Source organism: Mobula hypostoma, chromosome 7, assembly GCF_963921235.1.
Source record: "Mobula hypostoma chromosome 7, sMobHyp1.1, whole genome shotgun sequence".
Taxonomy (NCBI): domain Eukaryota; kingdom Metazoa; phylum Chordata; class Chondrichthyes; order Myliobatiformes; family Myliobatidae; genus Mobula; species Mobula hypostoma.
This window is the reverse complement of record NC_086103.1, coordinates 82,070,846-82,085,552: the sequence shown is the minus strand read 5'-3', so window position 1 is coordinate 82,085,552 and position 14,707 is coordinate 82,070,846. Positions and strand designations below refer to the sequence as shown.

At 41.2% G+C, this 14,707-nt stretch overlaps 1 protein-coding gene across 1 annotated transcript in view; it reads left to right on the top strand.

The window, feature by feature from the left end:
- LOC134349915 (hemicentin-2-like) overlaps positions 1 to 14,707 on the top strand; it is a 149,473-nt gene that overhangs the window by 13,195 nt on the left and 121,571 nt on the right. The window contains exon 4 of the mRNA XM_063054873.1: positions 1,548 to 1,856. Within this exon, the coding sequence (XP_062910943.1) occupies positions 1,548 to 1,856 (309 nt within the window). The remainder of the gene's footprint in view (positions 1 to 1,547; positions 1,857 to 14,707) is intronic.

Below are 14,707 nucleotides of genomic sequence, written 5' to 3'. Positions count from 1 at the left end.
ATTTGGCTGTGCTAACATGTTAGCATGGCATATGGCCCAGCTTCAGGAGCCCCTGCTCTGGTAGGTAGTTGACCCAGCACTACATTCAAGTCTGGGTTAACCATCATTTTCTAAAGATAGTTTATCATAGTAATTTTATATCAACATCTGTGACTAATCAGTATATCTCCTTTTGTGGTCACTTTGGCCATCACAATTTTCATTCAAAATCACAGTGCACTGTAATCAGGATACTTCCTTCAAAGGGTCCATTCACTATCTGGGGTAGCTGGGTCTTTTGGGTTTAGTGGAGATGACATTTTGTCAGATTCTTCTGGGAAGAGAAGTTTTACCCAACCACAGTTGTATCTTTTGAGACAATGTGTGTTGTTACCGCAACAGCTTGCGAAAGCACATTTAATAAATTATAAGCAAAAGTGATTCCGCAGATGCTAAAAATCTTGAGCATCACTCACAAAATCCTGAAACAACTCAGCAGGTCAGGCAGCTCCTATAGAGGGAAATAAACCGTCAACATTATAGCCCGAGGACCTTCATCAGGACTCTTCCTCAGCTTCTGATGAAGATGCTCAGTCCAAAACGTTGCCTGTTCATTCCCCTCCATAAATGCTGCCTGACTTGCTAAATTCCTCCAGCATTTTGTGTGTCTGGCGCAGAATAAATTACCAGATTGTCGTGCAGGATGTACAAAATGCATTGAACATTATTTCTCCCTCCACTGCTTTCAAATGAGATGTGCAGCTATTGTATCCACACATGTTGTCAAAGTTACCATGAGCCAGTTTAAACTACTCACCAATATTGGTACCCAATCTGCTATCTAAATTACAGTGAGGACTTCCTTTAGCTCTGTCATACTTGGAGGCACATCCCATGTACCTCCGGCATAAATGACATTCTTCCACTTCCTACACCACCCAGGCTGTGACCTTTTTGAAGCATGACGTGTTCTCCCTCCTACCACCTACTCCAGGGGTAACTTATAGTTGCCAATTAACCCCACAACCAGCACACCTTCAGGATGAGGGAGAAAACTTATCCCAGAAGAAACCCGTGTGCTCACAGGAAGAGAGTACAACCTCCACGTGGCTGGCAGTCAAGGTCAGAGTTGAAAGGCAGCTGCACTACCTGCCATTTCATATCAAGTTTGTTGGTTTGAGTGACCACAACCTGTCACTTCCATTGTCATTTCTAACACTCAGTTTCAGTAGTTGCACAGTACTTTTGTAAATGTGGGTGTTGTTTATATTGCTGTGAGTTGTGAGCAGCTGGCTCACTAAAAAGGGAAATAAGAGTTTGTCACGTGCACTAGGATCTCAGGAGCAGGTAGACTGAGGCAGGGTCAAAGTTGGCTAATGTTGTTGAGATATCTGCTGAAGTATTTGCCTTGAAAGCAACCAGTGCACTACTTGATCCAGTGTAGATTCACCTATTGCACACCGACTCAGGACAACAGATAAAACTGCATAATCTTTTACTTGTTGTCTGACTTAAAGATTCTGTCAAGTTTACATTTAACATGTTTACTTTCCTTTCTAACTGTACAGTTCGCCCAGCAAAACCACAGATATCCGTCCCAGAGGAAGTTATTGAAGGTGATGAAATGGTAACTTTGTCCTGTACATCCACGAATATTGACCAAAGAGGAAAAGCTTCTCTGAGCTGGGAAGGTATCTCTGACCTGACAGATTGGGTCCCCAGGACTGAAGAAAAATGGACTGGTTACTCCTGGTCACTCCACAGTAACTTTGCATTCATCCCATCTTACCGGCATCACAACCAGCTCATCAAATGCATTGTCAACTATACACCATACCCATACTCTGATGAAAGCTTCATAACACTACAAATAAGATGTAAGTTCAAATTATTCTCAATTTCAACAAAGCTTTGAGTTGCATGAATGTAAGAGTTGAAAGATTTTCACAGTTAATGGTTTGAGAAAACAAAGGAAATTTTATGAAAATGATTGATAATGCAAATCTATGTCTGCTGATATCGGCAAAGAAAAAAATCTGTGATTATTTTCATTTGTTATCATTAGGTTAGACTAGTGATTCACAGACCTTTTGGTGTTAGTACCCCCTTGGCTCCCTGACCACATCCCCAGTGCCACACTCCCCTACCCTTCTTCCTTTCTGGCCATTACATAAATATTAGAAAGAATTTTGGTTTATGATGCACAGTGAAAGAAAATGGAACTGAAAATTCAAAGCAACAATGAAAAATTGCAAAAATTATTCAGAACTATTTAAAGTTACAAATAAATGATTTCTTTATTTAATTATAGTAAAAACAATTTTCATCAACAATTTTAAAGTATACGTTAGTAGCCTGACTAGTAATTACTTTGTTGCTTATTCATCTTTAACTGAGGTGGATGGACATGAAAAAGTCTCAGGTCCCCGCATTCAGTAATTTCCAGTCTGTTTCATAGCTTTGAAATAATTAGTCTGCAGAGAAACTTCGCTGCACTAAATACGATGTTGGAAAGGCAATAAAGAACACCTTGACCTTTTTCCACCATGCAGGATTATGTTTAGAGGTAGTGTTCTGTAACCAAAAGTCTTGATATGATTTTCTGATCCTCAGCCTCAGCTCAAAGTCATTTTATACGAAGATCAACCATTTCTTGATCCTTCCTGTTAGTTCCTCATTGCAAGTGTTCACAAATGGATTTATTACTCAATCTGGAATTTGGATCAAGAGAAGATCCTGAAGTTTCTCCGACATGTCGTTATGCAGCTCACCCAGGTGGCCACTGTATATTGAAGATCAGCATCTGGTATTCTTCCTTTCTCTTCCAACTCAGAGAAGCTCAGAAATTGGAAATGGCCACAATGGCCAATGTTGCACTTAATTAAGGTTAACTTGGACAGGAATGTGGAGATGACTGATTTGACTTTAATAAGATTTGCATCATTTCTTTGCAACTGAAAATTTATTTCATTGAACTTTGCAGATAATTCTGACAAATAATCAAAGACACGCCTAATATTCTGAAGTTGATTATTAAATAATGCATTCAAGTCTTCTAAGAACTGTATCAATTTCAAAAAGTGCATAAAAGTGTCCCAGGTGGTTTCCTTCTGAGAACTATCTGACTTCTGTGTGCAACAAGAGTTCAAATTATTCATCATTCTCAAAACAAACTCTCAAAATAGTCAAGAATTGAAAGCATGCAATTTGAGTTTATTTACCGCAGTGATAACAGTATTTAATGATTTGTGCAGCTGATCACCTACGTTTTTTTGTGACAAGATGTTATCTGTGAGTTACACAGTGAATGGTAAATATGTTAGGTACAGCTTTTTTCAAGAAAGTTATAAGCCCAAGCTGGTGTCCCATCATTGATGATGCCTCATCTGTTGCATAAGTAAGAATGCTGGTGAGCAGAATATCTTTCTCTTTGAAAAATTGCTCAACAACCCAAAACATTGTTTTCCCCCTTCATATCTCTTTCTACTCCCCTTGCAAATAGCAACTCTTGAGCCATGCTTTCATCTTTTATGAAGCAAACATAACCAAGAAGTAAAGATTTATTGCCTGAAAAGTTGACTCATCCAACTGCAGAGCAAATTCTGTTGTCCTAAGTTTGTTGTACAATGTGACTTCCACATTCTCAGATATTTCATCTATTCTTCTTTGAACAGAGTTTTTGTTGGGCGGGATTGTTTTAATTATTTGTTTTGATGACTTATACAAAGCTGCACTCTGAACCTGCCTTACTACTGGTAGAATAAGTTCTTCTCTAATTGTATGGAGCTTTGCACATTTAGCAATGAACATTGAAATGTATGAAGCATGCAAGCCATTACCGTTCTGTTGTAAAGTGCTGGCAAACATGTCTTGAGATATCTCTCATTTCTGAAAGTTTTCACAAAGTGACTGAAAGTAAGCCAAGTTCTTGTTTGCTTTATCAGAATGTATTCTCTTCAAATATTCAAGAAGTCTAGATGGTTTCATTACCTCATTTGCAAAAAAAAACTTTTTCAAACCACAGACATATTGACTGCCATTGGTTGCTTGATGCTGCTATAAATCCATTTTTCAGATGCTCCACACTATACTGTCTCAATCTTTTTTTTGTTTGGTCTGCTTCTGCCATTTTTGTTATGGATTAATAACCACGGTTAATTGTTTACTGTTCAAATCTATCCTCAAGCACTGTGATCAATAATGGGAAAAGTTGCAATGTCATCATAGATCAGGCAAAATCTGACTCTCTGCCTGAAGGTACATAAAGTGGGACAGCAATATCCCAGTTGGGCTGTGGGCTTGAGAAATGTGATCAGGAGTATTCAAAAGAGCAGATTCTGATCTTTACCCCATTGAGCATCATACCCTAATTCTCAGGATTTGCATGCTCTAATTAGCATGATTAGAGTATGGGAATCGTGGTAGCTGACATTGTGCTACAGTAGTGAATGGATTTCTTCAGTCCACATTTCTCAGGATTTGCCAAATACAGAAGTGTCACATTGCTTTTCAACAATTTTAACATGCTTCAAGCAAAGTCTAAGAGAGAGGTGGGTTAGTAAGAGATGCAGTGATTACGTGATTGTTGTAATCAGTTATGAGGCACCGAGGATCAAATGTTTATATAAGTAATTAATTTCTTAAATAAAGCCTGTACCCCCCCTTACCTTCCCCTGGCCTTGATACTGAGTACCCCCCTTTATCTTTATCTCCCCTTTAGAAACTCCCATAGGGGGTTGTATTCCCCACTGTGGGAACCACTAAACATTAGACAGTTTTGTTGTGGGTGGTGAGATAAAAGACCACCTATGTGTAGTAGTCAGAAATAATGAAGAAGGAAAGAAATTTGACAAAATGCAAACAGAAGTCAATGGAGAAAAGAAGGCAAGGAATGCAGGAGTGAAAAAAGTAGAGCAGAAGGCAATAAGTCCATCTTGAGCGGAGAGAGCAGGGCAAGAGAGTTTCTTGTTACCTATTCATAGTGCTATAAGAAACAGGTGAGTAGTGAAAAACTGCCAACAGGACCTTATCTTTCCAAATACTCAGTCCAGATTTCACCATTTGAGTTGGAAAATTGTCAGGGTCACTCCATTATTTATGAAGTGTAAGCAATTTTGTGCATTCAGGTATTTGAATGATCTTAAAGGTTAATATTGACAATTAGATTATGAAGACACGCAGTCCTCTTTTATTGTCATTTAGTAATGTATGCATTAAGAAATGATAAAATATTTCCTCTGGTGTGATATCACAAAACACAGGACAGACCAAGACTGAAAAAGCTAACAAAACCACATAATTATAACATATGGTTACAACAGTGCAACAATACCATAGCTTGATGACGAAGTCCAGGAGCACAATAAAAGTCCAAAGTCTCTCAAATGTCCCATATCTCATGCAGACGAGAGAAGGAAGAAGAACTCTCCCTGCCATACCCGACAACGGTCTGACTCTGAGTCATCCGAAAACTTCGAGCTCTGATCAGCTCTCTGACACCAAGTACTGAGCGCCATCGCTATCCGAACGATTCGACCTCTATCTCGGTCACCAACAGCAGGCAAAGCCGGGGATTTTGAGGCCTTCCCTCCGAAAGATTCCCGACCGCGCAGTAACGACAGCAGCAAATGGGCATTTCAGAAATGTTTCCAGATGTTCCTCTGTGCTTTCACGTCCGTCTCCCTCAAATCAGAATTGTCCACAGCCCCTATTTAATGGATATGATACCATTTTTCACCGGAGGGCTGCGCTCGCGCAGCGTGCTGCTTTCTCTCCTCCCGCAACTCGGGCAACTTTTTTCTATAGGGCTATCATTCTTTACAATTGAATGAGGTCACACTCTAGTCTCATCCCAGTATTAAGCTGGGAAGGGCCAGGCATAAAATACATCTGGCCTGTCTTCATCAGCACCTGGAGCTCCACTACTGGGGTAAATTATGACTTGAAGGGCGATTGTGACAGATTCATCACATTGATAGCAAACTAAAAATGTTTAAATATCAGGACACACAACTAGACCTACTACCCTTCATATTAATATTGGAAGAGTAAGAGACAGACTCATTGCGCTTAAGACTATTAATGGAATTAATGGATTAAATGTAGAAGATCCCTGAGGAAATAGAGTCAAAAGTTTTAGAACTGGGTTACATAGAGTGATCCATATACAAAATCAGAATTAGAATCAGCTTTATTATCACCGGCATGTGACGTGAAATTTGTTAACTTAGCAGCTGCAGTTCAATGCAGTATGTAAACTAGCAGAGAGAGAAAAAAAAGAATAATAAATACAATAAAACATAATATTAAATAAACAAGTAAATTACCTATATCGAATAGATTATTTTAAAATGTGCAAAAACAGAAATACTGTATATTAAAAAAGTGAGTTTGTGTCCAAAAGCTACAAAGTCCATTCAGGAACTGGATGGCAGAGAGGAAGAAGCTGTTCCTGAATCGCTGAGTGTGTGCCTTTAGGCTTCTGTATCTCCTACCTGATGGTAACAATGAAGAAAGGGCATGCCCTGGGTGCTAGAGGTCCTTAATAATGCACGCTGCCTTTCTGAGACACCACTCCCTAAAGATGTCCTGGGTAATTCGTAAGCTAGTACCCAAGATGGAGCTGACTAGATTTACGACTTTCTGCAGCTTCTTTCTGTCCTGTGCAGTAGCCCCTCCATACCAGACAGTGATGCAGCCTGTCAGAATGCTCTCCACGGTACAACTATAGAAGTTTTTGAGTGTATTTGTTGACATGCCAAATGGCTTCAATCTCCTAATAAAGTATAGCAACTGTCTTGCCTTCATTATGACTACATCAATGTGTTGGGACCAGGTTAGATCCTCAGAGATCTTGACACCCAGGAACTTGAAGCTGCTCACTCTCTCCACTTCTGATCCCTCTATGATGATTGGCACGTGTTCCTTCATCTTACCTGTCCTGAAGTCCACAATCAGCTCTTTCATCTTACTGACGTTGAGTGCCAGGTTGTTGCTGCGGCACCATTCCGCTAGTTGGCATATCTCACTCCTGTATGCCCTCTCGTCACCACCTGAGATTCTACCAACAATGATTCTATCATCAGCACATTTGTAGATGGTATTTGAGCTATGCCTAGCCACACAGTCATGTGTATACAGAGAGCAGAGCAGTGGGCTAAGCACACACTCTTGAGGTGCGCCTGTGTTGATCGTCAGCAAAGAGGATATGTTATCACCAATCCACACACTGTGGTCTTCCAGTTAGGAAGTCGAAGATCCAATTACAGAGGGAAGCACAGAGGCCCAGGTTCTGCAACTTCTCAATCAGGATTGTGGGAATAATGGTATTAAATGCTGAGGTAATGTCGATGAACAGCATCCTGACGTAGGTGTTTGTGTTGTCTAGGTGGTCTGAAGCCTTGTGAAGAGCCATGGAGACTGCATCTGCCATTGACCCATTGTGATGATAGGCAAATTGCAATGGGTCCAGGTCCTTGCTGAGGCAGGAGTCCAGTCGAGTCATAATCAACCTCTCAAAGCATTTCATCATTGCTAATGTGAGTGCTACTGGGTGATAGTCATTAAGGCAGACCACATTATTCTTCTTTGTCACTGGTATAATTGTTGCCTTTTGAAGCAAGTGGGAACTTCTGCCCATAGCAGTGAGAGGTTGAAAATGTCCTTGAATACTCCTGCTAGTTGGTTGGCACAGGTTTTCAGAGCCTTACCAGGTACTCCATTGGGACCTTCTGCCTTGCGAAGGTTCACTCTCTTTAAAGACAGTCTACCATCGGTCTCTGAGACAGAGATCACAGGGTCATCAGGTGCAGCAAGGATCTTCCTAGCTGTAGTTGTGTTCTCCTTTTCAAAGCTTGCATAGAAGGCGTTGAGTTCAATGGCTTTGCCTTCAGTTACAGGTGGCGTTCTATGAATAAGCATGCAACAGTACACTTTGACCTGAGTGACGTCTTTTAATGTACAGGTACCACAGGTACCTGTTGGCATTGGCACTCTGCACGTACACGCAGTAGTATCCATGTAGCATAGATTGAGTGAAATAGCGTCAAGTGTACTGCAGAATAAGTATTGTACTCAGATACTAAATTGTGACCCTTGAAGTTTGTTGTACATGTATATGCATCGACATGTGTGTGACTAGACATGGTAGTCTTTATTTTATTTAGTTGATCGTTATTTTTATTCAAAATCTACCTTGATATCTTTAGTATCCACATGTGGTGTATTGACTATAAGCTGGTGGTCATCTCTTTGATGTTTCTTAGTGGCATATTTAATACCATCTTGCAGGTGTAACTCTGGTAAGTGCAGTGGGAGGTTTTGTTTTAATCTCAGTGGTGCACCTTGAGGTTTATTGGGGTGTTGTGTATGACTGTGTTGTTGTTTCTGTTCTCTAAATGTGGTACAGTATTGTGTTGAATGTAAAAATGCAATGGTTTATCCTGAATATGTAGGTAGCAGCCTAGAAATTCAGTGGTATGAAAACTTAAGTTTCAGATAATTTTTTAGATGTTGTAGATATCATTTTGTGCTTCTTCCTCCCCTCCCACACCTTCTAACTTTCACTCCTCATCTTTTTATCTTCTTCAGTCCCAATGCCCAAAGCGTTGACTGTTTACTCTTTCTCATCGATGCTGCCTGGCCTGCTGAGTTCCTCCAGCATTTTGTGCATGTTGCTTGGATTTCCAGCATCTGCAGATTTTCTCTTGTTTGTTGTTGTAGTTAGGCATACATCTTTTGTTTATAGGTCATCTCTTGCCAATCTTACTCAGCGTTTCACTTCCCTATGACTAAGACACAAAGCACTTTGCTAGACTGTACTGTTTTGTATCAAGTTCCCCAGTCAATCACAAAGTTAACTCAAGCCACCACTCTTGTCCAGTCGGACGAGAATGTGTTTACAATATACAGGTGTATAGATACAGCACACAGATCCTCTTTGTTTCAGTCTCCAGCTCTGAGAAAACACATTTCCAGCAGATTGTGCTTTATCACACCTGCTTCTGAATTCACTATTTTACAAGTGTCTCCTGGTGCATGATTGCTTTAATGTAAATTATTTCAGTTTGCTGGCATTCTTCTGTGGTGGCAACACAAAATATAGCTTGGCTTAAAACTTCAAGGGTGTAGCAATTCTTTATATTTTAGACATACCTGCTTTTCCTTGTAACACACAAAACACTGGTGGAACTCAGCAGGCCAGGCAGTATCTATGGAAAAGAGTGATCAGCTGACATTTCAGGCCAAAACCCTTCATCAGCTTTTCTTTGTAGTTCAATGGTTTTAACTTAGATTTAAGTAACTTCAGTAAATTTCTTAATGTATTATTTAAGATGTTCTCTCACCCAAGGTAAGCAACTGTAATTTCCTAGCACCTGCAGATTTTCTCTCGTTTGTAATTTCCCAATGTAGACTTTATACTTTCTGACTGAGAATTACAGATCAATCTTAATCAATAGAAAAAATTAACATCAGCTGAACAAATGGCAATACCCTTATATTGTACATCACATCTTGTAACAACATGAAGTGTAATAGTTGTGTCCTGTTGAGCTCACTGTAGTTTAGGCTACAACTGAAGTCAGTGCCTTATGTGTGTTTTTATAACTTCCTTAAATCTAGAAGGAATGAATTATATATCGAAAAACTGACCTTGTGCATGCTGGTGGTGTATTTTATATTCACATGCAGTTGTTCCCCTTGTAAATACAGGAAGGATGTTGAATTAAGTGCTCAGTGTTATGGGCAGCACCGGATAATTTCTGTTTAAACAATCAGATGGTTTATGTTGATATTACCTTCAGAAGGCAACACCTGCATATGGTATGCTTTGGATACTCAAGTGGAATTTCACTCCTACCTACTATAAGTATTCTGTGTGATATAACTCACATGATTTGTTGTTTACAACCATACAATAGTAATTCTTAAACATGAGAAAGTCTGTAGATGCTGGAAATCCAAAGCAACACATATAAAATGCTGGAGGAACTCAGGAGGTCAGGCAGCATTAATGGAAATGAATAAATAATTAACGTTTCGGGCCGAGATTCTTCTTCAAGTCAGAAGGGTTCTGAAGAATTGTCTCGGCCAGAAACATCAACTATCTATTTGTTTCAATAGAAATTCTTGTGTCTACAAACACCATACAGAAAATGTTGTACAGGGAGAGAGCAAGAACATGAAGGATATGATATAGGATTGGCCTTTCTCAAATTGAATGTGGGAACAGCTAGAAAGGGTAAATGATCTCCAGATAATTTTGATGTTTAGGTTATTTTGTGATTCCAATATGTCTATACTTGAGTATTGTCTGATGTTTATAAATGTGCAGTTTACATCAAAGGAGAACCACTTGCCCAGGTTAATTGCTATTAAGTGTGAGACTAATTAGTGCTTATTAGTCAACCTTCAAAAGTAATATTCAGGAACAAAAGAGCAAACCACTGAACGAACAATGCAGCACAGGCTGTTCCACACACTAAGAGATTGAAAATGCAAGAGCCAAATGTTAAAACATTAAGTTGTGTTAATTGTCTTGTATCAAATCAGGCAACATGGCACCATTGTTACTGGGTTCAAGCTGGCAGACCAGACAGAGGTTGACACTGAGCATATCAAACATGGTCACAGATATAGATATTCAAAGGTTTTTCTGTACTTATAATATTTGTGTACTCAGAGACTGCCCCGACCAGTAATGTTGGGTGTCTGGGATTCCTGCCAGACACCCAACATTAATGGTCGGGGTAGTCTCTGAGTCTCATAAGCTTTTCCACTATTTATCTGAATTACTTTGTGACAAAGGTGTTTAAACAGGTGACTGTCACTGTAGATAAGCAATTCAAAGGAAGCATTGTCAACCCATAATATTGAAGAAAACAATGTCATTGCATTGAACTCTATTAAAAATGTATTATATCAGCTACCGTTACCTCTGATCTGAAGGGTATAAAATTGTGATGTACCTTCGGGTTTGTGAGCCTCTACAGAGAGCATTTCAGAACGATGTCTGGTGGATGAACTCAGCAGTCGTACAGCATCAGTTAGAAACGATAAGTCGACGTTTCGGGCCGGAACCCCTCGTCAGGACTGAAGAATGAAAGATGGAGAAGGATTTGATGAATGCTTGTAGCTTCAGTTGAAAGACCAGTAATTTGAAAGACAAAGGGGTGGGGGAGGGGAAGCATTGACATCATAGCCCTGAAAACAATGGGTGGTAGAAGAAGGAGGCGGAACCATGAGGGAGCTGGGAGAAGAGGTAGAGTGAAATAGGGATAGAGGAAGGGAGGGGGAAGGAATTACCGGAAGTTGGAGAATTCTATGTTCATTCCAAGGGACTGGAGACTACCTAGACGGTATATGAGGTGTTGCTCCTCCAACCCGAGTTTAGCCTCATCATAGCAGTAGAGGAGGCCATGTATGGACATATCTGAATGGGAATGGAAAGCAGAGTTGAAGTGAGTGGCTACCAGGAGATCCTGTCTGTTGTGGTGGAAGAAGTGGAGGTGCTTGACGAAGCGGTCCCCAATCTGCATCGGGTTTCACCGATGTACAGGAGGCCACACTGGGAGCACTGGATGCAACAGGTGACCCCAACAGACTCACATGAACTGCTGTCTCACCTGGAAGGGCTGTTTGGGGCCCTGAATGGTTGCAAGAGATGAGGTGTAGGGACAGGTGTAGCACTTACGCTTACAGGGATAAGTGCCGGGTGGGAGATCAGTGGGGATGGACGTGCAGATAAGGGAGACACGGAGGGACCGATCCCTGCGGAAAGCGGAGAGGGGTGAAGAGGGAAAGATGTGCTTCGTGGTGGGGTCCTGTTGAAGGTGGCGGAAGTTGCGGAGGATAATGTGCTGGATCCGGAAGCTGGTGGGGTGGTAGGTAAGAACAAGGGGAACTCTGTCCCTGTTGTGGTTGGGGGAGGATGGGGTGAGGGCCGAAGTGTGGGAAATGGAGGAGATGAAATAGAGGCCTTCTCTACTGCCATGATGAGGCTAAACTCAGGTTGGAGGAGCAACACCTCATATACCATCTAGGTAGTCTCCAGCCCCTTGGTATGAACATAGAATTCTCCAACTTCTGGTAATTCCCTCCCCCTCCCTTCCTCTATCCCTATTTCACTCTACCTCCTCCCCCAGCTCCCTCATGGTTCCGCATCCTTCTTCTACTACCCATTGTTTTCAGGGCTATGATGTCAATGCTTCCCCTCCCCCACCCCTTTGTCTTTCAAATTACTGGTCTTTCAACTGAAGCTACAAGCATTCTTCAGATCCTTCCCCATCTCTCATTCTTCAGTCCTGATGAAGGGTTTCAGCCCGAAACGTCGACTCATCATTTCTAACTGATGCTGCCCGACCTGCTGAGTTCATCCAGCGTACTGAAAGTGTTGCTTTGATCACAGCATCTGCGGATTATTTTGTGTTCAGAATGATGTCTGCTTGTTGTGCTGAATAAAGATCTCTTTTTCACCAGTTTTAGTATCTCTCCAGTAACCTAGATCACAGTCACAACAGTCTCAACCCAAAAAGTCAGCATCCCGTTGCCTCAGCATATGCTGCTTGACACTCTGAGTTCTTCCAGTAGTTCGTGTTTTGCTCCAGATTCCAGTTTCTTACGTCTCCAAAGTAAACCAGTCGGTGAACCATTTGCTCCTGTTGTACAGACATGAAATAATTACTTCAGCCATGTTATAACTGAAAAGAGGGTCAAAGTAGATATGTAACTGAGAGTCAGTTTAAGAGTATTGTGGTATTTTGACCCAAACGGGAATGCTAATTCAAAATTTGTCAAAACTAAGGGAGAATAAAATTCCATCATCATGTCCCTATGGTAAAGTGAAGAGGCTGGAGTGATCAGAGTAGATCTAGGCATGTTGATGAAGGCTCATGTTTGCTGATACTGCAGATTCAAATTTATTTATCAAATGTACATGTTAACATGCAATGAAATGTGTCATTTGTGTTAACAACCAACACACCAAAAAATGCACTGGGGCAGACTGCATGTGTCCTCGCACTTTCTGGCACCCACCATGCTTGGCAAAACAACACAGAACACAACAAGGAAAAAACAACTGCAGCAAAACAAGCCCCTTCCTCCCTCCCACCTACGCACATATGCAGACAGTCCTCCAACTCCAGTGCAGGGCTCCAGCATTTAGTCCCCAGTGTTTGGCCATCAGGCTTCAACTTTCAGACTTCTGGTCTACCTTTGGGCTTTTATTATTGGCATTGACCCCCAGAATAGCTGATGATGGACTCCAGACTCCAGGTTCTGCTGATTCACTGGCCCTGAGGCCTCTTCGTGTCTCCTGCTTGCACAAATATCCAATCCCAGGAACTACCATCTTGATACAGCAGGACATCACACAGTACCTCACAGGGGCATTATCAAATCAAACTAGAAAATGAATCACAGAATTAGGACTGTTGTCAAAGAGTGATTTTTCTGGACTGCATTAAAGGCGGAAATTCTTTTGGAGAGAATGATTTTTTGGAGGCTTTGTCATTATGGTCATGAGGATAGTACTTTGAAGGAATTATTGGAATTTGGAGGATGGGGGAGGTAATGTAGGTAGTAGCAGTCTGTAATGATTGAGGAATCAATACTCTTATGAGGAGAGAGATGAGGATGTCACAATCAAAGAAGAGGACAGCAATCCTTTTATAATATTCAAGTGCCACAGATTCAGGAAGGTGAAAATAGAAAAGGTTTTAAGATCCAGCAGGAGATGGGATTCATAGGTAAGATGCATAGACAAAAGCATTCAAAGAATTTGGAGATAAATAAGAAAAAAGCGAGCATGCCTAACGAACTGCAGATGCTTGCCTAGATGGACCGAGGGAAGCCAATGAATTACACAAGAGAAAACAGAATGGCTGCAGATGCTGGAACTTGGGATATTCTGTTGAAATAACAATCTGCCGGAGGAAGTCAATGAGTTGGGCAACGCCTGTGGGAATTGTGGGGTTGTGGGGAGGATAAAGAGAATTGCCCTACCCCCTCTCACGTGCAGATACTGTTCAGCCCTCTGAGTTGATGCAGCAGATATTTAGGTTATAACAGAATGGCGTAATACATCAGCAGGCTGAACGGCAATGGATAAGCAGGGAGGACACTTATCTGGAGTGTGTAGATGAGTTATCTTTAATCGCAATGGAAAGCAACAGCAATAAGAGCATAGCAGCGCAATTAGTTAATTAGTTAGTACGGACTGTGACCAGGCACGAGCTCTGATGCTCCCTGGGGGGAGTGAGTGCCTCAGTTTCTCTGACATGTTCAGGCTTCCTCCCACAGCCCAAAGAGTTTGGGGCTGGAGCTGGATTTTCAGGTCTGGTCATTGTAATTTCCCCCTAGAGTGCAGATGAGTGGCAGAACCTTGGTGAGGAGTCAAGGGGAATGCGGAGAGAATAGAAGGGGATTAGTGTTGGATGTGTGTAAATGGGTGTTTGAATTTTATTGTGAACTCAATGGGCCTAAGGGGCTATTTCTGTTCATTATGGCACTGTGACTCCACATCATTTTGTCCATGAACGGGCAATTCTTAGCTCAGTATCTCTAGGTACTGGGTTTCCCATAAAACAAGCTTAGTTCTCTTACTTAAGAGAGTGTACAAGATTAAACGCAGTTGTAATCTTGGTGTACAAAAATTGTTATTATGTGCATAAATGTGCAGTAGAATTTTTCCCCTACAGGTAGTATTTATTAGCAACAATTTACTTTC